Below are 27,808 nucleotides of genomic sequence, written 5' to 3'. Positions count from 1 at the left end.
GGACTATTCCGCTACCTCTAGCTTATATAAGGAAGATGAAAAAGAGACAATAAACGAGGGGGGGAAGCTGGACTTGATGTTTGCCACACTGAAACAAATGCAAATGGAGGCGAGGGCAGAAAGCCGCAGAGCCAGACACGACACAAAAAAAATCCAAGCCTCAATTAGGAAAATAAATAAAAAATTTGAAGAGGTAGAGGAAAGAGTCATTGAAGTGGAAGAAAGAACGGGCCGCTTAGAGGATGAAGTAAATGAGTGGCAAACGACCAAAGAGGGACAGAATAAGGCCATGGAAGATCTACAGTGGAAGGTGGAGGATTTGGAGAATCGTCAGAGACGGAACAATGCTAGACTCCTGGGAATTGAGGAAGGGATTGAGGGCCAAGATCCCAGAGGCTTTGTTGTTAAGCTGCTAAAGGGAGCATTCCCGGAGGTGCCCTGGAACTGGGAACAGGAGGTGCAGAGGGCCCATAGGTATCCACTCTTTGTAAAGAAAAACCATAAGGAAGGCTCAGGAACACTGCCCAGAGCTATGCTGGTATTTTTTGGGAACTATCTGGCAAGACAAGAGCTTATGGAGAGAGCCAGGCCTGACGCCAAAAAATCAGTGGAAGGGGTAACTTTTTTCGCGAGACCCGACTTTTGCCACATAACAGTGGAGAGACGCTGGAGGCTAAGGCAATTGATTAACGAGTTTAAGTCCCATGGTGCAGAGGCATACTTAATGTTCCCAGCGAAATTGAAGGTCATAGTCGCAGGTCGCACTAGAATGTTCTTTTCTGAAATTAAAGCGGGGGAGTTTCTGACAGAACTACAAGAACAAAGAGGGGCCAGGAGGAAATAATGAAGGAAACTTGATTATGCCTGACAAGAAAATGTAGAAGGCGATAAGAGGGCAGGGGAGGGGGGGCGACTCTACAGTGCTAAGCGGACACGCATAGGTCAGGGATGACCTATTTGCCTGTCATAGAGGGGGGGTTCTCGGGGTGGGGGGCGTCAAGGGGGGGGGGGGGAGGGAAGGGAAGAGGTCATGGGTGTGAGGTGGTGGTTTAAAAAAATACAGATTTGTAAAGTTTGGTGTGTAACACTTAAAGAATGTATAGAAAAAGACAAAAAGTCAGAAAAGCGGATGTGGAGCTGGCAAGTCCTAAATATGAAATATGGCAGTTAGGATAATGTCGATTAACATCTGTGGGCTAAATAATATGGAAAAAAGACAGAAGCTATCTTCACTGCTGCGTTATTGGAAAATAGATATAACCTGTATACAAGAAACACACATAGCAGCTGAAGAAAAGTTCCTACTTGGCCAAATGGGGCTTGAGATCCTTGCTAGTACAAGTCAAGAGGGAAGAAATAAGGGGGTGGCAGTTCTGGCTAGAAAAGGAATAGCCCAAATTAAAAAGAAAAAAGAGGATCTGGATGGAAGATGGGTGATATTAGACATAGAAACAGCTATGGGAAGATGTACTCTGGTATCGCTATATGGCCCAAACGACGACGATCCGGCATTATTAGATTTTATTGGTAGAGAGTTGGCCTTGTGGCCAGAGCCAGTGATCTGCTGTGGGGATTTCAATATTAATGGGTTAAATGGAATATTAGATGCAAGTGGAGGTCTATACCAGGGAAGGAAAAAAAAGGTGCATAAAGCTGTACAAAATCTTGCTAGATATAATGCGCTGGTGGATATATGGCTGGAATTTAATCCAGTAGGCGTTGGCAGCACTTTTTATTCAGCGCCACATCAAACAGTAGCTCGACTGGACTACTTTTTTATCTCTAGCTCTCTAGTCAGTAGGGCCAAAATAGAATGCCTTCCAAGAATAATGTCGGATCACAACCCGTTGGTATTAAGCCTTGCAACGACACAAAAAATAGGAAAAGTTAACTCAACATGGACATTTGAGAGAGGGCTGCTGAAAGAGGAGGATTATATTGTAAGGATGAAAGAATGGATGACTCAATTTTGGGATATAAATAGATACTCAGCCTCGGCAGATATGGTCTGGGACAGTTTTAAAGCGGGAATACGGGGGGAGACACTGAGTTATACATTACGTAGAAATAAAAGAGAAAGGGAAAAGGTGGAAGATGAAATTAGAACTTTGACAGAGCTAGAAAAAAGGCTATTAGATGCAATAGAAAAACAAGAGCCCATCGACCAGATCTTAGTGGCTATAGAGGCACAGAAGGCAGAGACAGGAACTACCTTGGCACAAAAAACAGCAAGTAGATATTTAGCAAATAAAGAAAAATGCTATGAATATAATGAGAGGGTGGGACACTTGCTCGCAATAAGAACTCGACAAACGTTAGCTGCAGGCGAGATTAAAGAAATTAAGGACGATAGTGGGGTAATCGTTAATAAAGTTGAAGAGGTCCAGGAGGTGTTCAGAAGATTTTATGAGAGGTTGTATGAGCAGGACAAAAATGATGGAGAGATAGAGGCGAAAAGCCTGGAATATCTAAGGGAAAGCTTACAAGAGGGATTGAGCATAGAAGAAAGGGACAAATTGGATGTGCAGCTAACAATGCAGGAGATAAGGGATGCAATATTCAGCTTACCCTCTGGAAAAGCAACAGGCCAGGATCAGATCCCGGTAGAATTTTATAAGACTTTTTGGGAGGTATTAGCTAAAGACATTTGGTCAATTTGCTGCTTGGCACAGGGAGGCAGAATAGTTCCTCAATCTTGGGCGGGCGCTGACATAATTGTCATTTTAAAAAAAGATAAATCTCCCACTGAGCCGGGCTCTTACAGACCTATCACTCTGCTCAATGCCGATGCAAAAATATTCTCTAAAGCATTGGCTAATAGACTGAGTAGGGTGATAGAGAGGGTGGTGTCCCCTACACAGCATGGGTTCATTCCTGGCAAAGGAACTACCGAACATATTAGACAGCTAATCACTATTTTGGATGCTGAAGCAGCCTTGGGGGACCCTGTCGCAGCTATCTTTTTGGATGCCGAAAAGGCCTTTGACAGGGTCTCTTGGGCGTACCTATGGAAGGCTATGGAGTGGGCTGGTATTGGTCGAGGGTATATAACCGCAATCCAGGCGCTATATAAACATCCTAGTGCTAGGATACGCATTAACAGAGCATACTCCAACGCAGTACAGATTAGGCGGGGAACTAGGCAGGGATGTCCAGCTTCACCTCTACTATTCGCAATCTATTTAGATCCCTATCTGAGAAGGCTCACAAAAAATAGGTGGATTAAGCCAGTTTTATTGCATGGAAAGGAGTACAAAATATTTGCGTACGCAGACGACGTGGCTGTCATAACACCTACACCAGAGGAGTCATTGGCCATGATTGAACAGGAGGCAAGAAAATTTGGAGAGGTATCGGGTTACTCAATAAATAAGGGAAAAACACAAATAGTGCAGAATAGACATACTACATTTGCAGATCCAAGAGTTGTCTCAGATACAAAATACTTGGGTATCAAGGTGACAGCGGATTTGGAAAAGTTAGTTGAGATAAATATGAAACCACTACTAGACAAAGTTAAAACCAACTTGGAGAGGGTCAACAATTTACACTTGACTCTCATGGGTAGAATTAATTTTGTTAAAATGGTTACCTTTCCAAAATTTTTATATTTGTTTAGGACAATTCCACTCTTTATTGAAGGGATATGGTTTAATAAAGTAGAATCAGTAATAAACAAACTAATTTGGGCTCAGGGGAAGACACGTAGGGCATACCGTTTTTTAACTTTGTCACGAGAAAGGGGAGGTTGGGGAGCACCGGATTTTAGATTCTATTACTGGGCAACAGCTCTACAATACTCCAAAGGGCTATTAGGTGGAGGTGCGCAGGAAGAGGAGGAGGGAAGAAAGAGACCGGCTAATGTATATGTAGCCCTTTTAGGTAATGCGGCAGGAAACGCCCTAGTAACAACAGTGGACTTCGCATACTTTAAGCGCACAAAATTCAAGACTCTGAGCGCGATCTATAAAGTTTGGAAAGCAATAAGGAAAAGACTAGGACTAGGAAGGTACAACAGGTATTTAAGGCTTTATATGAACAACGACCTCCCAATGGAAATCTTCCGTGACACAGTTATGAGGGAATGGGACTCAAAAGGGATTAGGAAATTGGGGGATCTAATGGACACAGAGGGGGAAATTTTAACATTCCAAGATATACAGAAGAGATATAACATAGCTGGGAATAATTTCTTCAAATACCTTCAAGTGAGGAGTTATTTTCACACAAAAACAGGGGGTGTAGGAGGGATGAAGAGCTGTAGAATAATGGAATATCTGGGTAGCAGCCTTCCATGCTCAATAAGACAGCTGTATGCAGAGCTCCAAGTTTATAAGATAGACGACAGAGAAAAATACACTAATAAATGGAGAGAACAGGTAAAGGCCCGACCGGAAGACTTGCAAACTTCTTTAGATTATGGTCGAACTATTTTATGCTCAGCGACACTTCAAACACAACATTATAAAACAGTTTACTCTTTATATTTTACACCAGCCAGAATAGCCAGCTGGGGCGGCTCCTCTGGGATAACGTGTCCAAGGTGCAACTCTACAGAGGCCAATATAACACATATGTTTGCAAACTGCCCACAATTGTATACTCTAAAACTAGCGATAGAAGAGTTTCTGGATAAATCACTGGGAATACAATCAAAACTAACTGAAGAGCTGATAATCTTGGGGGTAAGCCTAGATGTAAATACAAGATATCCAGAATTTTTATTCATGGTAACTGCAGTATTTAGGATAATCGTAGCTAAGGCATGGAAGGAAAAATCAGCTCCGTCGTTTCAGATGTGGGTAGCAAGACTACTATCTACATATAATTTGGAGAAGGCCATATACGATAGAAGAGGAAGGAAGGCAAAAGCCCTGGGGAGTAAGATATGGCTACCTATTGAGAAATGGAAATCTAGGAAACCTGTTGTGGATAGCAGCTGAGAAATTTGGTAACTGATTTCACGGAGAGAAAGTAGGACACAAAATTTGGAAGTTTAGTGGTTGTCGTAGCCTTTCTGCATGATTGGTGTAAATATGTATTCTGGCTCTCTTCTCTTTTGTTTCCTTATTTGTTTTTTGTTTCCGTTTTGATCATTTGTTTATTAATACAAATCTGTATGTGATGCAAATGACTGTACAATGGTGAAAACATACCGGATGTAAAAGAAAAATGTGGGGGGGGGGAAAAAATTTGTCTGAATAAAGATATTTAAAAAAAAAAAAAAAAAAAGAAGCTGGGAAAGGAATAATGCCCAGCTCTGGAGGCCACCACTGGTTTCCCCATAGCTCAACATGTTTCCCCAAGACCAACACCTCAGTTTTGGTGGCATTCAACTGAAGGCAATTGGTACGAAGCCAACTCGCTACTGCCACAAGTCCAGCTCGGAATCTGGGGGCCTCCACTTCAGGGTCTCCACTATGTGTCACCGCCAGCTGCGTATCGTCCGCATATGAGGTCATCGTTAGACCCCACTGTTTGACGACTGCAGCTAGCGGTTTCACATAGAGGTTAAACAAGGTGGGGCTCAATGAAGAGCCCTGTGGGACCCCCAGGTCCAAGGGATAGATGGTGGATTGGCAGGGTGGTATTGCCACTTCAAAGGTTCGATCTGAGAGAAAGGATCGAAACCACTGTAGAGCGGTGCCTGCTACTCCAGCTTCCTCTAAGCGTTGAATCAGTATCTGGTGGGACACAGTATCGAAAGCAGCGCTCAGATCTAATAGCAGGAGCGCTGCTGTACGTCCGGAGTCAAGTACCAGAGTACTATTCGAAATTATACACTGCAGGTTCTACCCCCTCGCGCAAGGTCCTCACCCAGTACTTTGATACCCTCACCCAGTACTTTGATACCCTCACCCAGTACTTTGATACCCTCACCCAGTACTTTGATACCCTCACCCAGTACTTTGATGCCCTCACCCAGTACTTTGATACCCTCACCCAGTACTTTGATACCCTCACCCAGTACTTTGATACCCTCACCCAGTACTTTGATACCTTCACCCAGTACTTTGATACCCTCACCCAGTACTTTGATGCCCTCACCCAGTACTTTGATGCCCTCACCCAGTACTTTGATGCCCTCACCCAGTACTTTGATACCCTCACCCCGTACTTCGATACCCTCGAGCTTTTATGGCTCAAACTATCCCCCAGAATTCCTCGACAAGACCTTCTCCAAAGAGGAAATACTTGCCACAATCCATGGTATGCCTGGATGGTCTCTTTCTATAAGACATTCACCCAACTTTTGGTACCGCACCTGGCTGCCATGTATAACGATTCTCTCGAATGGTCAACTCCCACCGTCACTCCACGAGGCTATGCTAACTCTTCTTCTCAAGCCGGACAAGTTCCCTGAATATCGCGATTCCTACCGCCCACTGTCCCTTATTAATACGGACAATAACATTTTTGCCAAGCTTATCGCTTCGCGTCTCCTTCTTCTCATGCCACTCATTGCTCTCCCCAATCAGTCCGGCTTCATTCCTGGCCGCGCTACTTCACACAATCTTCTGACCCTCTTTTCTGTCCTCCATCAAATAATCCCGCTCTCCCCGTAGTAGCCGCCCTTCTTGACGCCACTAAGGCCTTTGATACCCTTGAACGGCTCTTCTTGAACTCTCTCCTTCCATGTCTTGGCTTCAGTCCTCTTTTTTTACGCAAAATCTCACTCCTATACACTTTACCCACAGCCTGTCTTCGAATTAACGGACTAATATCTGATCCCATCCCTTTCGGCCGCGGTACCCGCCAGGGGTGCCCGCTTTCACCCATGCTCTTTGCTATTGCTATGAGCCACTGGCGGCCAGACTCCGACAACACCACACCCAGAGGGGCATTGGCTTTGCAGCCCGTGCCCTCTTAGTCTCCGTGTACGCGGACGATATTACGGTGTATGTCTGCCATCCCCAGGAAAATCTCAGTCCTCTAGTATGCGACTTCATACGGTTCGGAGGCTACTCTGGTATCCAGGTGAACTGGAGTAAGTCAGTCCTCTTTCCTCTCACCGACGCCACTATGCCCTTCACTCCGGACTTCCCTTTCGTGTGGGCATCAGGCCCAACTCGCTATTTGGGTATCTGGCTCACTAGGGACGTGGATGAACTTTGGAGGGCTAACTTTGGTCGTGCAGTGGACTGGCTCGAATTCAAGATTCCCCAATGGAGCCGGCTACTCTTGTCCCTGGCCGGATGCATAGCTATTGCCAAGATGGTGGTCCTCCCTAAATTTATCTTTTTCTGAACATCCCTGTTCCCCTCACTGCCCACTTTTTTCGTAGGATCCGCTCGCTGATTATCTCTTTAATCTGGGACGGTAGGCAACCCACGATTGCGTATGACACTCTTACCCTCCCGATGGTGTGCAATGGCCTGGGTGCCCCCAACTTTAAACTTTACGCATTGTGTGCTCAGGCCAGTTTTTTGCACTTCTGGATTCATCCTACTCTCTTCCAGCTGGACCTGGCGGTTGAGGCGGACCTCGTGGCCCCGTAGCCGCTCTCAAACTGCCCTGTTCGTCCCTGCCAAAGCCCCACGCACAGAAATAGACACAGTTGAGACCTTGCGCTGGGTCTACGCCGTCTGTCTTGCACTCTGAGCAAATAAGATGCCAATTGTTCGGCATCCGGCTTTTCCTCCTCTTCAGCCCTCCGGGATGTCCAAGCACGCCACTCGCCTGGGGTTGACTACATTGGCCGATCTCAACCCGGGGAACACATTCTATTCTCCCACGGACGGTCCCATGGACACTTTATTCTTGTATCCGCTTCGTGCTATCTGCAGCACCCGGCATCCTTCGTTCCCCTTGCCTCCACCCTCAATGATCACTCTTGACTTTCTGTATTCGTCTCCTTCCCCTCTGAAGTTGGTTACCAAAATCTATGCCCTCAATCTGGCCGCCACCTCCATCTCCACTGATAGCACACGTGTTGCATGGGGCGAGGATCTTGGTGTTGACATCTCCCAAGCTAACTGACTTTATTGTTGCAACCAGACGAAGCGACTATCCCCGAACTATCGCCTGCGCCTAATTCATTTTAAATATTTGCACAGGCTTTACCACACCCTGTTCACCTACACAAGCTGGGACTCACTTCCAGCGACAGATGCCTCTGCTGTTCTGCTCCCATGGTGGATTTTTGTCATCTCGCCTGGTTATGCTTTAAGGTCTCTGACTATTGATGTGAGGTCTGTACGGCTATCTCCGAGATCACTTCCTCACCGGTCAAGCCCGACCCTCCGCTTTGCCTCCGAGGCTTTGTCAAACATTGCCCAGACACCTCCCATCGCTTGATTGCTATGCTGCTTGTTACAAAACCATGCCAGTGTGTTGAAAATGTGGCAGTGCTCTGAATTTACTCCTGGTAACACTCCTCATGCCTATCGCACAGACCCGCACTTACATAACCGATAATGTAACCGGAATGGATTAGTGTTAGATTTGGGGGTCTCTAGTTGGCACAGGTAGGTACTTGTGACAAATAGGGACCCTCTCCTCTAGTCCGGATTAGGGGATTACACTCCTGAAATAACCCCTGCTCACCCCCTTGGTAGCTTGGCACGAGCAGAAGGGCTTATCTCAGAGGCGTTGTAAGTTAAGCAGTTGTGACCACATACAGTAACCCAGTGACAACACTACAAATGGACACCACTCAGGTTTTGTATCAAAAATAAGTAGACTTTATATAGAGTTACCGCAAGACCATAAACAACAAAAATACACACTATGATTACTTTAAGATGGTAGATTTAAGCATAGTTCAGTTCAGTTCTTAGATGCGACACTCTGCGTCAATGTACCTTAGGTTGCGCTGCCCTTCCATGACAAGCAATGTCACAGCGATGGGAAATGCGGCAAAGTTCAGATACAAAGAAATAAAGATGTGAAGATCTTCCAGATGCGGCACGTTGCTTGGGAATGCGAGAAGTTCTCGGTTCGATGTGTGGACTGCAGCGGCGACACCCTTACACCCTTACGATGCGACACCCTTACACCCTTACGATGCGACGACAGCAGCTCCAGCGGCGACGCTCTTCTCACATGATGCGCGAAGCTTCCACTCGATGCGACTACAGCAGCGACAGCCAAGATGCGACAGCAGCAGCTCTGACGGCGGCCCGCTTCTCGGGGATGGGAGGTGTTCTTGGTCGATGCGGTGCAATGCGACACCCTTCGGAGTTGCGTCGGCAGGCACAGCAACGGCGACACTCTCCTACCTCGTTGCGAGATTCTTCTCCTGATGCGGTGCAGGGCAAAAAACTACAGTGGCGACACCCTCCTTCGGAGTTGCGACTGCAGCAGCAGCGACGGCGACATGCTTCCTCCTCGTTGCGGCACGATTCTCTCCGATGCGGTGCAGTGCGACCGTTCGAGCGGCGACACCCTCCTTCGGAGTTGCGACGGTGACACGCTTCTTCTCGTTAAGTCGCGCTTCCAGCTCCTTGTGACACGCAGTCCCTCAGAAGGCCCAAAACGGCAGCAGGCACTTCCAAAGAACTCTGGGGAGCTGGGGGGTGAAGTCTGTTGTCTCTGAGACTTCAGCAGGAGGCAAGCTCTTTTCCAAGCCCTTGGAGATCCTTCACAAGTTGAAAGCAAAGTACCAAAGTTCCTTTCTCCTTCCTTTGGCAGTAAGGCAACCACTGCAGGCCAATCCCTAAAGCAGCACTTTAGCTTGGGAATAGTCTCTCCTCAGTTTCTACAGGTTCCTCTCCTCAGTAACGGTTTCTTCTTGTAGTCCAAAGTGATCTGATTTCATGGGATCAGGGTCTCAATATTTATACCCCAAAATCCTTTGTTCTCTGAGGGGAGAGGGGTCTTTGCCCAGTCCAAACCAGTTCTGAAGCACTCTTTACCAGACTTCTCCTTTCCTTTCACAGTGCAGAGCATGCACAACAGACGCCCCACAGGAGGTGGAGCGAGCATTGTGGAAGGCAAGTACAGTCCTGGAGCACTTTGTTTACAGGACTCCTCTTCTTTCAGTGTGCAGGGCAGAGACATCAGCCGCTCCCCAGGGGGTGGAGCCAGCATTGTGAAAGGCAGGCACAGCCCTATTTAAGGTTCAGGTGCAACTCCTCCCTCCCATTTGGGTACAGATCTCTCTGTTCACCACCGGGTGACTCAGCCTGTCTCCTGGAATTCCCAAGCCCTGTCACTCACAAAACCAGACATAGGAATACACAACCTAGCAGAGGCAGGTTTGAATGGTTAGACAAGCAACTACCTACTTTCTAAAAGTGGTATTTGCAAACACAGAATATTTAAATCCAACTTCATTAAAATATGTATTTTATTATTCGGAGTTCAGGCATACTCTAATTTCTACCATGTTCTCTGAGACAGGTAGGATTATAAAATGTAATAACTCTAACAGGCCATTCTGGCCCATGGAGAACAGGTAGCCTTGCAATAGTGAAAAACGAAAATGGCTGTAATTCACTATTAGGACATGCCACACACGTCAGGGCTTGTCCTACCTTGTACTTACAATGCACCCTGCCCTTGGGCCTACAATAGGGGTGACTGATATGAAGAAAATGGAAGGTTTAGGGACTGGCAAGTGGGTGCACTTGCCCAGTCAGCATGACAGTACCAGACTGCAACCAGGCTCTGCAATGGCAGACCTTAGACACATTTTACAAGGCTGCTTCTGTGGCTGGCACAACCAGTGCTGCAAGCCCACCAGCAGCATTTGGATTACACGCCCTACACTTGACTCAGTGCACTAGACTAGGGTCTGACAAGTAAACCAATTAGTCAAACATGGAACCACTGATTAATACATCAATTTACAATAAGGAGCACTTGCACTGTGGAACGTAATTGCAGTGGCACAGTGCCCAAAGCATCTAACACCAGCAAAAATACATGAGGCAACAGCAAAAATGGAAGGGAGACCCACGCCAGTGGTGCCAGGTCTAACAATTCGCCACACACATCATGGCTACTCGATGTCTATACAACACCACTTCACCAGTTTCACCACTTCAAAAATGACTATCACACCTATTTAGGGCTGAATACGCTACCCGTCTCCCATTCGTCTTCCAGACCCATAATGGCGACTGGGGCACACCCTTCTTGCAGCACACAGTGTACATAGCATAACGCTTGGATGTTAAAATAAACGATTCCCAAAAAGACACAATCCTAGAGGCGAGAGAGACCTCTTCGGATCACAAAGAAATGATGATAACGAAGGTAAACGGGGGTTCCATGTAGAGGTCTACTTAGGTTACAATGCCAGTTAACTTTAGTAACTCGGGGCCTGAAGATACTATAGCTCGCGCCCCCGCCGTGCACAGTGTTGTTATACATGTAATTGCAGATGTTATCAGCGCTCTCATTGTACATGTAATCGTGATCTGATATGAGCAGAGCATGTTGAGAGCGCGATTGATAGTTTCTTCAGGGCTTTAGTAGCGAAAGCACAATCGGCTAAAATGCATTCTTTTGTAATTGTACATCTGTTAAATTCCTTCCGGTGTGTACTTATTTTCTCTGCTTCATGAGTTAAAGTACTTGAATAATTGATTGATCTGTTATTACTCTCCTTGACCTCCAGTTTATCGCGTGCCCTGTTCTCTTTCTGTCGTCTGTCACTTGCTGCAACTGTTTTTAGCTGTGCTCTGTTCTTTTAACGGTACAATGCTGCCTCCATGTGGAGAAAGGGATGCTTGTTTTGGAACTGCAAAACTTTTTGATTTGCTGGGCTTCCTCCGCCCGTCTGATATATGTAATCCGCGATTTCATGTGCCTTCCATTGCCTATTTATAAAAATGAAATATGTGTGATCGTTTAACGATTTTCAGCAGAGTCAATATCTAGGAAGCGCAAAATCCTGAGAAATCTTTGACAGTAAACCATCGTTTCCTGTCCGACTCATTCTCCCCAAAAAGAACGTCATATCCCTTCAAGCATCGAAAATGCAGGCTCATTACACACTTTGAATCGCAGCTGGCTGGCAGCAGCGTCTGGTCCACTGCTTCTCCATGTGTGGGAGCTTCAATTGCGGTAAATCTGATTTTATTTGGATGCTAATCTAGGGGTGTCTTGGGCTTCAGGAGCCTTTCTGCCACCCCTTCCCCTCCGCAGCCCGGCCACCCGTGCAACGAACGGCAGTTATTGTCAGCGGCTATGCCTTGAGGGGTTTGTGTGGGGTGGTGGTAGTGGGGCCTAAACTCATCTCTAAATGTAAGCCTTGTAAAATTGGTTTCTGAAAATTAAATGGGTTGAATCCCTGATGAATCCCTGCTTTTGCACAGCTTTTACAGACGCATAAAAACGATTTCTTCCCTGGAGGAACTTAAGCCCTCATTTAGACTTTGGCAGGTGTGCGTCATCTGCCAGGGTGGCGGGTTTATTACCTCTGCCACCCTAACAGATTACCGCCCACCATATTTAGAGCTCTCTGCCGCACTGGCGGAGATCCCTATACCTTCAAGGTATGGAGGCTCCTCTGAAGGTACAAATGTTTTCTGAGCGTCCCCCATGTTTCCTGTGGCCGGTCAGCAAGCTTACTGTATTACATAAAGTCCCAAACTGGAAGTTTGGGTTTGTAAAACAGAATATTAATGACTGTGACACCCTGGGAGTTTTCCTCCCTGAAGGGGGTACTTTTTTTTCCTTCTCTTTGTGACTTCCAGACTTTCCCTGGCACTGCCAAAACAGAAAACAAGTACATCAGACCATCCACTCTAAATAGCACAAAAGGCCTGATGCATTTACACCCACGGCCTAGAGGCCTTTGAGCTCTAGGTGTAAGGTTTCTGCCAGAGGAACCAGTGAGACACCACCACCGAAAATGATGCTCCGTCCTACTCTAAATAGAGCAGGCGGGGTGGGACATCAGTTTGGCGGATGGGATACTCCGCCAAGTTTACGGCAGAGCACCATGTCTGTCAAACTCTAAACAATCCCCCAAGTCTTCCCCGCGCTTTAGCAATCCCTGGTTAAATTGTGCGGTTGAAGCATGTAGTCCTGATCAATTATACTGTTGGTTGCTCAGTCTGGATTGACTGGAGATGTTTGAAAGAAGCACGAGACTCCCCTCAGCGGACTGGTCCTGGGCTCCTCTGTGGATGGCGCTGGGCAATCCCCCGTTAAAAACTAGACCAGAGAGAGCTCTCTATTCTATCATATGGCGCTGGGCCTAGACACACTGTTAGTCCTCCACTTCACCCACATGTTCTTATGCAAGGTGCCTCCAGGTAGATGACTGATAACAGATATGCTTTTACACTGTGTGCATTACGACGCGTCGACCTATACAATGTGTTCCAATACTACGCACAGCTTTACAACACATGCCTTTATCCTATATTGAGAGGGTGAACCCCTCCCACCCCTTTTTGCGTTCTGGTGGTAATCCCCCTAAGTCCCTCTTTTTAATATAAACCCTCCTTACTTCCCTTTATATCTACCCACTCCTAAATCCTAAAATTACCCCTAAACTACCTTTACTACTACTACACCCCTAAACCCTAAACTCACCCATATTTCCCTTTACCTATATCCACCCCTAAAATTACCCTTTCTTCCTTTATCTCTCTCACCTCCTAACTCTAAAATCACCCTTAGCTTCCTTTGCCCGTACCCCCTTATAACCCTAATATAAAGTGAGCCAGATGGGAGATAAGCAAATGTTGGACTGGAAGGTCAAGAGAAGCAGTTCTAATTACTGTTTAAGAAATGCCTTAACTATTTATAAAAAACCTTATATAGGTGTAATTCGCATAAGTCTGCCCCTTGTTTAGCTTCCTCTAACAGTCACTGAGGATCCTTATGTAAGTACAATGCAGTAATAGTTTGTTTCTAAGTAAATAGTGTCTTTGCAAGAGTGAGAATTGTTTAATAAAGGGAAAAGAGCAAGACTTATGTTGTACTTTGATCTCCTCTTCTTGCTGCTCAGCCTGTATGAATGTGTACTGAAAAGTTAGAATGTTGATGTGAGATCAGAATGTTGGTGTGCCTGGTTGTGAGAGAAATGACAGTTGGAGACTGAGGGCCGAGCAGCAAAGAACCTGCTCCTGGTGGGGCCTTGAATTATACGTGAATATACCATCTTCCATCTATACTTGAATAAACCTCTACATGAAACTTACCTCGTGACTACGTCTGGAGTTCCTACCATTCATCTTTATTACAACTTCCAGGAGAAAAGCACAGGAAAATAGGTAGGAATAAGATACACAGAGAAAAATGTGAATAGTGGGTCAGGTGGTGGATATATAGAGTAGCAGGACATATACAGAGAGCGCAGGAAGGAGTATGGGTATGGAAAGTAGAGTGGGAAAAACGGAGAGAGTGAATAAAGACACATAAAGAAAGATGGGTAGAGGAGTGGTGAGACTAAAGAAGCTGGGAAGGAGAGGAAATAGATTGAGAAAGATGCCCACAGATGTGAAGACTGATGAATGAAAGGAAGACACAACCTCTGAAAGTAATGGAAAGATTAAGAAAAATGGAGAGTCGTGGGACGTCTTGAAGAAAAGTTGAAGATACTGGTGAGGAAACCAATGAATGAGGAAAGATTGAACGTAGACGTTGGTTATACAAATCACGAAGCAATGTAGAGAATTGAACTTATAAAGGATTAGTGCAGGCAGACCGGCTTTAGAGGGGAGGAAAGAAATTTCACGGTGGAGGAAGGTGAAGAGAAAAGGGAGCAGAGAAAGGTAGAGCAAAACAGAAACAGTGTGTAGTGATAACAGAAGAAGTTGGAGAGAGCTGGAAGAGGGGATGAGAAAGGATGTTCAGACAAATGTGTATTGATATGGACTGGGGTGAGGGAGTAACAAGATGAGAAGATTGGAGAGAGAAAAAGAGGCAGGATGGAGAGCAAAGATCCACAAAGAAGAGGAAGGTGAAGTAATAGAAGATGATGTTGAATAGACGTGTAAAAGGAAAGATAATTGATGCGAAAATAACCCTAGGCATGTATCCACGTCTGTAGGCCTGGCTAAAATGCCCAAAGCAATTTTTAGCTACAGTGGCTAGCAAAATCTAAACCCTTGAAAGGATGGAGTTCCTTTGCTTTTCTCACTGTGACAACCAGGAAAGGCAGTTTTAAGTAATATAATGTGGAACATTATAAAGGTAATGATATTGAAATTAGAGAACCCCTTTGATTGATTGATTGTGGATGAAACAGAACTGCTGATAGTAGTTTATCTGGTGTCTGTGCATGAACGGGTTGTCTTAATTCGTAACATTATTCAAGATCTAATTTAGCTGCATCTACACCTTTCTCCTTAGGATCTTGAGCAGTTAGACCATGCCCTTGAGTCAACAATGCTGAAACAAGGGAATGTCCATTGCATTGTGCTTCCATAGCAGCTGGTGATAGAACACTATCTAATGCAGGAGCCGTCCTGGCCTCAGCTGGTTGACAACCGCCAATCCTTTTGATAGAAATGTTAATTCGACCGCCCATAAGGGTCAGTAGGACCATTAGAGCAGAAGCTTGAACAGTCACCAGCTCTGCGCACATCTCTAGTTTGTCACAGGTGTTTTCTGTCCTCCCATCTGCTGTGAGATGCCACTAGACCAGCCACTGGGTTCAAGTGGCACCTATATATTAACAACAAGAGAGGGAGGATTAATAAAGGATCACTCCTATATCCCCAATCATAAATATAAGAAACAACTAAGGAATGACTTAGTGGTGCTGTGGACAAAGAATTAAAGTCAAGCACACCATAGGAAAAAACCTTCCACCATCAGTGACAAGGCGATATTGGAACCAAAAAAGGGAAATGGGTGAATACACATACAAAAGCAAAGGCAATAATTCATATTTATTTAAGAAGAACCCTCACTCACCCTAGTGGTGACATGCTTCATCATGGGGTTCCCACTGGAGGAACCGAATGTCCCTCCAGTGCTTCAGCGCCTGGTTTACAGCGGAGCAGGTTCTCGTGAAATGAACTTGATGTATGTGTTTAAGTGCAAGTGATAGTGAATTAAAAAATATTAGTTGTACCCGAAACAATTTTATTTGGTGGTCAGCTAATATTATTAAAAACAGTGTGTGGGATATTGTTAGTGGTAATATTATTGGCCACTTATATCCCTTCAAAGGTGGGTCGACATGTTTCAGCTGTCTCTATTCATTCATGCAGCTTTCTTCAGGAACAGTGACGTGAATATCCCTGGTGGTCCGCGCTCGCTAAGGCGCGTCCGACCAGTGGATGTATGTGAAAAATTGATTTTTATCAAAATTACCGGAAAGTTCGGTTTCTGCACCCTAGTATTTCCAGGGGCCCAAAAAAACTGTAATGAAAAGCACAGCATTAATGCATATTACAAAACACTCTTATTATGTACAAAATATTCAATAATACATATATCCCTTTTAGTTCCAGCATTATAAGTCACTTCCTAGTGACAACCCCTCAACCGCCCAAATTTTAGGATAAGGGAGGGATAGACTTGGGAAGGTAACTACCCTGTCTTAGCATGTAGAGAAAGAAGGCTTACTTGTTTAAGCAAGCCTTCAAAACAACATACTATCTCATCAGTTTAACATGGCCAGTAATGTTGCAAATTCTGTTTCACTGGCTATGATGAGTATTCAAATGCAAAATGGTCTCCTAGGATTGTAAAAGGTGCATATTTAATTGACCTCGTTTTCGTGGAAATCGCAGAAAATGAGACCCTATTCCACCCATGTAAAACACGAGCCAGGAATTCGGGACCCACTCGGAAAAGCAACAGAACATGGAGAGTTGCCGGTTTCTAATACTCACAGCACGAATTTATGGTGCTGTCATCAGTGGGCTTAAGCGGGGGAGGCTATTTTCACGCTACTGCCACTGTGTGAAAAGAAGGGTTGGATCGTCAGTCTCGGCGTTGGAAAAGAAATTGTAATCCGTGCCGATTTTGACAAAATGTGCCAAACTTACTTCTCTAGTAACGTCTCGCCTCCAGCAACCTACTATGTCCACTGCCGCCGCCCGGAAAGTGAGGCTACAGACGCGTAGCGTCAATAAAAGAGAGAGGTCAGAGGTTGGTCACGTGTCAGGCATGCGTCGCGTCTTAAAGGGGCGTTATCTTTTAGTTTACGACAAGACGGAGTTTGTGTTTAGAATTCGTCCCGTGTAAATTAATGAAAGGGATTCCCAAAAATGGACACGGAAAAACCCTCTACATTATTGTTAAACGCTATTTTAAAACTCATTTATAAAACACAATTATGTAACTGCCAGAGCCCCAGCCATAAATCGTATTTCACTGTTATCCTTTTCTCTCTTTTTTTCTTTAAGAGCCAGAACTTTATTGATAATGTCTTCATTTCAAATAAACAAACCAGATCTATAAAACGGCTTGCTAGGTGGACTTAAACATTATAGGCCCCTGAAGGACAAATGTTTAGGGCATTCAGAACTGCCTCATGCTGCAAAATGCGGCAAATAGTCATTGGTAGTTATTATACCTAAAATAATCGAAGCCATTTTAGAAATACATTTGAAATGTAATTTATTTAGTATTGATCAACACAGAATACTCTAATAAATATGCATAAGCATTGAGATATTGAGGGACCACGTCACAAGTAACAAAGTCTTCATAATTTGGAATCATTAATTATATCGATTCAGTTAGGTATTGAGTCATTATTCATAATAGGGAATCTCTTCCCATTCTGAAAGGATATTAAATGAAGAAGAAAGCAGGAAGACAAATATAAACAATACTTGGGGAAAGCTCTTATCTCTTCATCACTGTACCCCAAGGAATATCGTCATTAAGGCCCGTTTGATGGCTAGCCAGGCGATATATCCATCTTTGTTCTTTTTCGAACAAACTGGCCTCAGAGCCCTGGGTCAGTTGTTCGATCACAGTCCATTTCAATTCTTCTGGTGTGTGTTTCTGCTGGAAATAGTGAGATGTTAGTTTTGTATTGGTCTTGTGACAACGAATATTACTTCGGTGTTCACCGATTCTTAGCTTTACTCGTATTATTGCCTTTGCTTTTGTATGTGTATTCACCCATTTCCCTTTTTTGGTTCCAATATCGCCTTGTCACTGATGGTGGAAGGTTTTTTCCTATGGTGTGCTTGACTTTAATTCTTTGTCCACAGCACCACTAAGTCACTCCTTAGTTGTTTCTTATATTCAAGTGGCACCTCCCAGAGAGGACCTCCATTTCTACATCAGGATATGCCACTGGGTCTATTCTGCTGATGACCGCACTCAGCTGTAGTCTGTCTTTGATTGTCCATGAAAGGTAGTTGTGCTCTGCTTGTGAAGCAAAACAATACACCTGCATCTATTATGGTTAATATGGTAACCATAAACTGTTGCTTGGTATTTTCCATTTCCAGTGGTCAGTTTTTTCGATTACTTTCTGTTTCGTTACAACTTGAAAACCTTCACTTTGAGCTTGCACACTCTTAAAGTTTGCGATCTTACGCTTCCCCACCATCTTTGGCGAGAATGTGTTATCATTAATTTTGAAATCTGTAGTGGGAAGAGATTGCACCCAGGCCAGCTGGTACTTTATATAGGTGGCCTCAAATGCCACATCTCTCATCCGCACTAACTGCCGCCTGGAATGTTTTAATATGTTGTTATCAACCAGAGCTGACTTGGGGGTAAGTTCATATTGAGGGGGCAGGCACATTTGACAGTCAACTGGGCGTTAAACTTTGAACGATGTTATCCTCTTATTTATATGAAATCTGAATTTGATGTGTGTAACTTGCGAGTATTCCTCCTGTTCTTAAGTGTCTGTCTGCTCAGCTGTTAAACACAAAGCTCAGATTTTAACATTATGCGTTCTGGCTTTCAGGAACTGGTGAAACAAAAGATTAAACGTCAGCTGACCAAACAACAAAAAGCTTCCCAGAGGCGACGGTTACAGAAAGGAGAAGCAAACGTTTTCACAAAAGAGCGTCGCGACAATATGCAGAACATTAAGTGGAGCGTGGACGCTGCAGATTTTTGGGGATAACTAGAAAAATGCAAATGTTTTACTTCAAGCCCCATCATCTTTTGGATATGGGAGTAGTAACCATAAAAGAAGCATTTTTTTCCTGCGAAATAAATATATTTATATACATTGATTCTATAAAGCCTCTTTATTCTTTAAGAACATGTTGCTTTGCTGTTGAAAATTAAACAAAACTCAAAGATGCAGCGTCTCAATATTATAACCTACTGGAAGCCAAACTTGGAATATTATGACACTAGTATGATCTGCTGGCACTTTGGTGGCAAAACTAGCCTGAAATAGTAGAAATCCGCCAGGCCAAATCAGTTGTTTACTGATTGCAGAGAGCAAGTAATGTTTAGAAGCTTTTTTGTCTCCGCTATTCTGGCATGTAAACTGAAGTGGCTTATGATGGGGCTTATTTCTGAAGAACTAAGTCAGATGGTCATGTTTAAAGTTCACCATATGTGTTCTGCCACTGAGTTAGTAGCTGCAGAAACACCATCTTTAAAAGCTGAAAATGACTAGGGACCGCTAAGCTTGCAGTCTTGCTTCCCCTCTGTGCTCCAGCCGGACATGGCCCACCCACTGATCATGCCCCTTCCATCACATGCCTCATTCTCGGCCTTTACTCATTATATAATCCACCCCATGGATTTTCCTATTTTGAAGTGGGCCAGTGATGTAAATTTTAGAGATGCCACACCTAACTCAGAAATTGCCATGTCTGGACCCCATTATTTGTAGGTTAGGAAGTCTGAGTCTGTTGCCAGTACATCCATTCATGATAGACATTTAACTGCAGAATCCTTACCTTGCCGTGGCAGACTGGATCCAGAAACTTTATTAGCAATACCTTTGCGCATTGGTAGGTGGTAGAGTGCTGCTCTGCGTCTGGTTTGTCGGTTACAGATGTCACACCAGAGCTACTAGGAGACTGCACCTATGCATTCTTATGTCCGTTCTTTCTCAGACGGAAATCTGGAGCCACCAGTGCTGCCTCTGACTGACTTTTTTCCTTCAAGAAAAAAAACTTCAAAATTTGACACAGTGTGCAAATATTCAAGCCACGTTGTAACTGTCCCCAGACAATGTCCGTGACAGACACCCATGATTTCTGCCTCTGGTGCCTCACTTCCTCGCATGATACAAAGTTTTACTTGTGCTGCACTAATGTGAACTGCAAAGCCATGCGAGACCATATAGCCAAGCTTGATATCGTTGAACTCCAAAGGAAGTCGTGAAAGCAGTCTCGATCCCAGTGGAAGGCAAAAGTGTGTTTGCGCTCTTGCTCCTGAGTAGTTTTCCGGACCTCTCCACATAGAGGTCCAGGAGTTCATATAAGTCACTTAAATCAAGAAAATCCCACAAAAAATGCAAAAGGTACAAGAATGGCTTTCCACCATTCTACCATTCACACTGTTCAGTCACACAGCAGCGCGGGTACTTCTAGGTCATGGTGTCAACCCATTGAATGGACTCAAGCAGTGGTTCTTCTCCAACTTCCTGTCAAGCATACTGCTACAGAGGCCAAACTCTGCCAGCTGAGAGAGGCTAAAGAGATCTTTTTTATTACTCCCAAGAGAGCCTGCTGGAGCATTTTCATGGCCCCAAGGATCCGAGGTGGCTGCCTGTTGAAGGCCAGTTTACAATCCATCCTCTGCTGACCGTACCACTGAGGTTGGCGCCGTCATCCAGCAGGGTGCCACCGGCTCCTGCATTGGTGCAACAGCCAACCCCTCTTACGGTGCCGAGACCTACACCACAGACCAATGGACACAGGCACATACATAGGACCTAGATGCGATCATTTTATCAGATTCGGGGGCTTATCCATACCTGAACAAAGTCAGTATAGCTTCTCTGAACAGGATCCACAATACTATGACGATGATGACAAAGGATTTTTTATGAGGAGTCCATAATATTGGAGGACTTGCAAAATGCCAGTGGGTTGGACACCTCCCCTGACATTGAACTAAATTCTCCAAACCCTATGACCACAGAGGAATTCACGTCTTTTGCCACTGTCATTAGCAAAGCATTGGAAGTGTTTGTTTTGACATTGCCCATGGTGAAAGTTTAGCTAACGTCTTAACCGAAGTCCTCAAACCAGGAGCCACAAACCAGGAATCTCTTGTATCTTTTAATGAATTTCTTAAGGACATACTGGTGGGCACCTGGAAAAAGCCTGGATCTTGCCCTGAGTCAGTCGAAAAGTGGCAAGGCACACAGGCCTGCACCCGGAAGCTCGGTCTTCTTTGTGCAACATTCTACCCCGGAGAGCCTAGTGGTCCATGCATCGTCCAGTCGCCTCAACCTCAACTCCTTCTCTACCACACCACCCACCTGGCAGGGAATTCAAGAGGAAGCGAAATGTTGCAAAACACGTTTTCTCTACTACCAGCATTGCCTTACAATCTGTCAATACCTCCTGTCTCCTGGGACTGTATTTGCACACCTTGTGAGACAGAGTGGCAGACACCTTGCCAGCTAATCTAGAGGATATCCATCCGTTCTGGCATGAACCCAACCAAAGGCCTGGTCGGTCGTTGCACGGAGGATGGACATGCCGTTCCATGGCCCAAAACGTTTTGAAGCGAAGGCAGACTCTGCCTTTTAAGGAGAGCAACTCTGCCTTGTTAGAAGAGCAAGACCACCACTCTCTCGCTGGGCCTAGCTCAGCCTCTTCGGCAGTTGCCCCAACAGCAATGCCCCATTCAAAGTGTCTGAAAGAGGTATCAGCAGAGTCAATGCCAACATCTGCCTCCGCAGCAACAGGTCTCCCTGCTCCTTCGAGGGCAAGGCTGGGGAGCCAGATGACAGCATTCAGGCCCCATGGACCAAGCTCTAATCACCCTCCCCCAGCCGCTGCAAACTATTTCCATTTGTCCTTTGCAGTGCACAAATTTCCCGTAGAGGAGCATCACATCAGTCCAGTGGGTGCTCAAGATCATAAAACACGGATACTCCATACTTTTTCTGGCTTATCCCAGACATGTCACTCATACCACAACATTTGCAGGAGGACCACTTGTCCCTACTCCATGAAGAAGTTCAAGCTCTCTAGTCACTTGGCGGATAGAGAGGGTGCTGGCACCATAGGTTGGGACTAGTTGTTACTCCTGTTACTGCCTGGTGCCGAAAAAAAAAGACAGAGGCCTTCACCCCATCCTAGATCTCCACTCTCTGAACTGCTTCCTTCATAAGAACAAGTTTAAAATGCTTACTCTTGCCCAATTTCTGGCTACCCGGCATCCAGTAGACTGGATGGTGTCTCTTGATTTGCAGGTTGCATACTTCTACATCCCCATTCAACATTCCCCCATATAATACCTGAAGTTTCAGGTAAGCTAAGAGCACTTCCAGTTCTTGCTCGCTTTTGGCCTGACCAGTCACTTCAGGTGTTCTCGAAGGTGATGGAAGTTGTTGCAACCCTTCTGTGGATGTTGGGTATACCAACTAAAGGTGGGCTTGCCATACACAGGCCTAAACAACCTCCAGATCTTCGCCAACCTGTTAACATATTTGGGTTTCTCCATCAACGCGCAGAAGTCACATCTAACTACTTCATGGTGGCTCTCCTTCATTAGAGTCATCCTGGATATGGTGCTTCTTCAAGCTATTCCTCCACCTCAATGAGTGCAGGACATTCGATCCATGATCCCAATGTTTCAACCCTTGACCTGGGATTTATGGATAGCAGCTCTGAGTCTTCTGGGCCTCTCGACATCCTGCTTCCTGCTTGTGGACCATGGCAGGTAGCACATGCCTGTTCTGCAGTGGACTGATGTCTCAGTGGGGTCAACACCAAAGGCAACCTGTCAGACTCCATCCAGATGTCAGAGCCTGTAAATGTCTACAGTGGTGGCTTCCAAATTGCAATTGGGCCAGTGGCAGGCCCTCGCCTTACCCCATCCAGTGCTAATGGTTGTGACTGGTATATCCGTTGCTGGGTTGGAGGAGGGTGTCATCTGGGAGAGGTGGTGAGAAGAGGACTCCGGTCTCTGTCAGAAGTTACTCTCCACATCAAATTGTTGGAGTTGTGAGTGATTCTCTGAACACTGAAAGCTCCAAATCCAACTATCAATGGGGAACCAGTGCAGGTTCTCATGTACATGAATGCCATGTGGTACTGCAACAAACGGTAGAGTGCAGTTGTGGTTCCTGTTCCAAGAAGCCCTACGACGTTGGAAGCGGCTGACTGCTCAGGGCATCTCCATGATTGCCTAACACCTGGCGGGATCTTTAAATTCCAGGGTGGACTAAATCAGCCAGCGGTGCCAAGAGGATCATGAATGACAGTTACACTTTGGAGTAGAACTGGTTGTTTTCCAGCAATGAGGAGAACCCTGGCTCAATCCATTCTCTACTGCAGGGAATGCACAGTGCCCAGACTTTTGCACATTGGAGTTCCCAAGGTGGCTGTTGTATTCTGAGTTGGTGCTCTCCCTTTAAGACTATCATTCTTTTTAGAACTTTATTGTAAGGGTGTTCTACATCCTAGCTTGTAAGGGCAGTTGCCTGCTAGCTTGGAGAGGGACGCCAGCTTATCTCTGTTATACTACATTATTTATTAAAAACAACGAAAAAAGGTTTATAAGAAGATGCTGAGAAAAGAGTCTGGCATATAGACAAAAGGAAGTACAAAAAAGAAAAGTGATGAGTCAATTCAAGAAAAGAAACAAGAGTTATTAAAAGGAAATATCGAAAGCAATAACATGGGGAAGCAGTTCTTGTGAACAGAGTTTGTCCTGAGACAAATATTAACTAAGGGAAGTATTGAAAAGAAAAGCGTAAGGGTGAATTTATAAAAAAACAAAAGAAAGATCTGACAGATAAAAAGAGTAAATATGGAAAGTCATAATCTTACTTAATTTACATGGAAGTACCGGCATCTTTTTGATTACATCATTTGGCGATTGTTGAGAAGAAGAATCTAAGCGTGCAACTTTTAAGAAAAAGAGTGAAATGATGTAATCAAAAAGATGCCAGTACTTCCATGTAAATTAAGTAAGTTGTTGATAAGATAACAAGAAAACCCCATCAGGAGCAGTGGCCCTCTGTGGGAGACTTCTGTATGGTATGAGAATCCTGTATGCTTTCTGCCCCTCCCTCTGCTGCTCAACATGCTGAAAAAGTTCAGGATAGACCAGGCCAAGTCATCTTATTGGCTCTGGGAAGAGCCAAGAGAGTGTGGTACCCACATCTGTTGGCCATGAACATTTGTCCCCAAATCTGGCATCTGCGGGAGAGAACTATTGTCACAACACCTCAGCCAGGTCTTACACCTGAGCCTGCACACCTCCATGTCGTTGAGAGTGAGTGGGGAAAGTTGGTTATCGATCATCCTCTGTCATCTGTATTTTTAAGAGCGCAGGGAGAAGTGGTCCCTCCTTCATGTTTAACCCTTACAAGCAAGACATCCTTCTGTTTTTGTCTTTCATTCGTCCAGCAAGGCCTTGCTGTGTCCACAATTAAAGGTTATTTGTCAGTCCTTTCGGCCTTCTTGTGTTTACCGGGTCAGCCTTCTTTTTTCAAGTCACCTGTTGTGATAGCTCTTTTAATGGGCTGACCCAAATGTTTCCACAGACCCCCTTTATGATGGTGCAGTGGTACCTAAATGTGGTTGTCACTTATCTAATGGGTGCTCCATTCAAACCTATGCATAGTTCTTCCTTAACCATCTGAACTGTGTTTCTTATTGCAATCACACCTGCTAGATGAGTAGGTGAACTCCAGGCTTTGTGTATCCAGCAACTATACACGTAGTCTTTCCAAGACAAACTGGTCCTTCAGACAAAGGCGGCTTTCCTGTTGAAGGTGGTTACATCCTTCCATATTTGGCAGTCCACCACCTTGCTGGATTTCTGTTCTCCAACATACTCCTCTAAAGAGGAGGAACGACTTCACCAACTTAACATCAAAAGGGCTCTTAGCTATAAAAAAAACCAAAAAAAAACGGGGAAAACAGTACAGCAAATGTAGAAAAGGCAGAGGCACATATATCATTTACAGCAAGTAATGTTTCTGAGTAAACCCATTATAACGCATATGACACTGTGTCTGAAACAAATATACAACATTTGGCAGGTGACCCTGCATAGTTCACAAGTCATTTTGCCTGGAAGATCAAGTGCCCCACATTTGTAATTGTTTACTGGCACATCCTTCTCTATTTATCAATCAATCAGATATTTGTAGAGCGCGCTACTCACCCGTTAGGGTCTCAAGGCGCTGGAGGTGCGGGGAGCTGCTACTCCTCGAAGAACCAGGTCTTGAGGTGCTTCCTGAAGCTGAGGTGGTCCTGGGTCAGTCGTAGGTGGGTGGGGAGGGAGTTCCAGGTCTTTGCTGCCAGGTAGGAGAACGACCTTCCTCCGGTGGTGGCTCTGCGGATCCGTGGGATGGTGGCGAGGGCGAGGTTGGCTGAGCAGAGCTGGCGGGCGGGGGTGTAGAACGTGAGTCGGCTGCTGAGGTATTCCGGGCCCAGGTTGTGGAGTGCTTTGTGAGCGTGGGTGAGCAGTCTGAACGTGATTCTTTTACTGACTGGAAGCCAGTGGGGATTTCTCAGGTGGGTTGAGATTAAGCATGGGCGGAAAATCCGTTTCGCTCGCGGATTTTGCGGATTTTCGGTAAATTCGCAATCCGTGAGATTCGCGAATCTCCTGCAAAATCCGCAAATCCGCGAGCAGCGGATTTTGCTCGCACTGCTCGCACTGTTCGCGTGAGTTCGCGGCTTCCCAGTACAACTTCGCGCCCCGCGAATACGTGCAAAATTGCAGAAATACGATCTTAGCAAAACTGAAACTACTTACCAGGTTCAAAAGTTCAGGCTCATCATTAGTAACCATTTCCTGTAGTGCTTCCTGAGGGGCCCCTCCAGAGTTCAGTTGCCAGTTGCAACTATTATGTGACCCTGCTCTGAACCTCAGAATAGTTACACATATGCCAAAAAGGTCCTGAATTACAGCTAAGGGAGACAAGCAGGAGCCAGGCTGGAAGTTCAAATCCATTAATCAGCCCCTAATTCATTATTGTCAGTTGGGGCAGGGCAGGTGTTGTAACTAATTTTACAACAATGAAAGCACTTAGCAAGTGCAAAAGATCACTAATCAGGAAGCACTAAGGAAGCAGGTGCCAGCTAAAAAAATATTCTGTGACACATTAATCAGCCCCAAATTAATTCAGGTCACTTGAGGCAGGGAAGGTGTGCTTGCGTTGCCACAATAATGTACACTGCCTGGACAACCAGAGGGTGCTGTGATGAAACAGAGGGTGGCATGGGTGGGCCAGAGGGTGGCATGAGTAGTCAGAGAGTGGCAGTGGTGACAGAGAGTGGCAGTGATGAAGAAGAGTGTCCCAAACAGGCTGGACACGTAGAAACAACAAGTTCGCGAAACTTGCGACCCGACAGGTAAGTTCGCAATTTGCGAAATTGTACAAAACCCTCGCGAACTGGCAGAAACCCGCGCAAACACAAAAAAAAATCTGCAAATTCGCGAGAATTCGCTGATTTTGCGGATTGCGAGTTCGCAAATCCGCAAAATTCGCGAACGTGAGATTCGCAAAATTCGCCCATGCTTAGTTGAGATGTGGCTGTGTTGGGGGATGTTGAGGATGAGTCGTGCGGAGGAGTTTTGTATGCGCTGGAGATGGTTCTGGAGTTTGGTGGTTGTCCCAGCGTAGAGGGCATTCCCGTAGTCCAGTCGGCTGGTGACGAGGGCCTGGGTGGCTGTTCTTCTGCTTTCGGTGGGGATCCATTGGAAGATCTTCCGGAGCATACGCAGGGTGTTGAAGCATGAGGAAGAGATGGCGTTTACTTGTCTGGTCTTTGTGAGCGAGGAGTCCAGGATGAAGCCCAGGTTGCGTGCGTGGTCTGTGGGTGTCGGTGCGGTGCCCAGTGCCGAGGGCCACCAGGAGTCGTCCCATGCTGAGGGGGTTTGTCCGAGGATGAGGACCTCTGTCTTATCCGAGTTGAGTTTGAGACGGCTGTGCTTCATCCAGTCAGCTACCTCTTTCATTCCTTTCTGGAAGTTCGATTTGGCGGTGGCTGAGTCCTTGGTGAGGGAGAGTATCAGCTGGGTGTCGTCGGAGTAGGAGATGATGTTGTATTTTTGTGCAATGGTGGCGAGGGGGCTCATGTAGATGTTGAAGAGTGTTGGGCTGAGAGAGGATCCTTGGGGTACGCCGCAGATGATTTCAGTTGCTGAGGATCGGAAGGGGGGGAGGCGGACTCTCTGGGTTCTGCCAGTGAGGAACTAGGTGATCCATTCCAGAGCCTTCCCCTGGATGCCCGTGTTGTTGAGGCGGTGTGCTAGGGTGCGGTGGCATACGGTGTCAAAGGGTGCAAGAGGTCCAGGAGGATGAGGGCGGCTGTTCCTCCGTTGTCCATCAAGGTTCTGATGTCGTCACTGGCTGCGATGAGGGCGGTCTCGGTGCTGTGGTTTGCACGAAATCCGGACTGGGAGGGGTCGAGCAAGTTGTTGTCCTCAAAGAAGGCGGTCAGCTATTTGTGGACGGTCTTCTCGATGACTTTGGCCGGGAAGGGGAGGAGCGAGATGGGCCGGAAGTTCTTGAGGTCCCTGGGGTCTACGGTGGGTTTTTTCAGGAGTGCATTGATCTCAGCGTGCTTCCAGCTCTCCGGGAAGGTGGCTGACGTGAAGGAGCTGTTAATTACGTTCCGTAGGTGGGGTGCGATGATGGTGTCGGCCTTGTTGAAGATGTGATGGGGGCACGGGTCTGCGGGGGAGCCGGAGTCCATAGTGTTCATGATGGGGATGGTGTCTTCACTGCTGATGGGGGTCCAGGAGTTGGTGGTGGTGGTGGGGGTCGTTGGGCTGTTATCCGGGGGTGGCGATTGGGGTCCAAAGC

The 27,808-nt window shown here is 45.8% G+C and overlaps 1 protein-coding gene across 1 annotated transcript in view; it reads left to right on the top strand.

Annotated features, from left to right (window-relative positions):
* The window catches only part of RIOK2 (RIO kinase 2), a 146,252-nt gene extending 127,186 nt beyond the window's left edge, over positions 1-19,066 (top strand). Inside the window, exon 10 of the mRNA XM_086960961.1 lies at positions 18,797-19,066. Coding sequence (XP_086817087.1) covers positions 18,797-18,958 — 162 coding nt within the window. The 3' untranslated portion in view covers positions 18,959-19,066. The remainder of the gene's footprint in view (positions 1-18,796) is intronic.
* Positions 19,067-27,808: the final 8,742 nt, after the last annotated feature.

The sequence above is a fragment of the Lissotriton vulgaris genome, chromosome 3_1 (assembly GCF_964263255.1).
Source record: "Lissotriton vulgaris chromosome 3_1, aLisVul1.2, whole genome shotgun sequence".
Classification (NCBI taxonomy): Eukaryota; Metazoa; Chordata; class Amphibia; order Caudata; family Salamandridae; genus Lissotriton; species Lissotriton vulgaris.
This window is presented reverse-complemented; position numbering and strand designations above follow the sequence as displayed.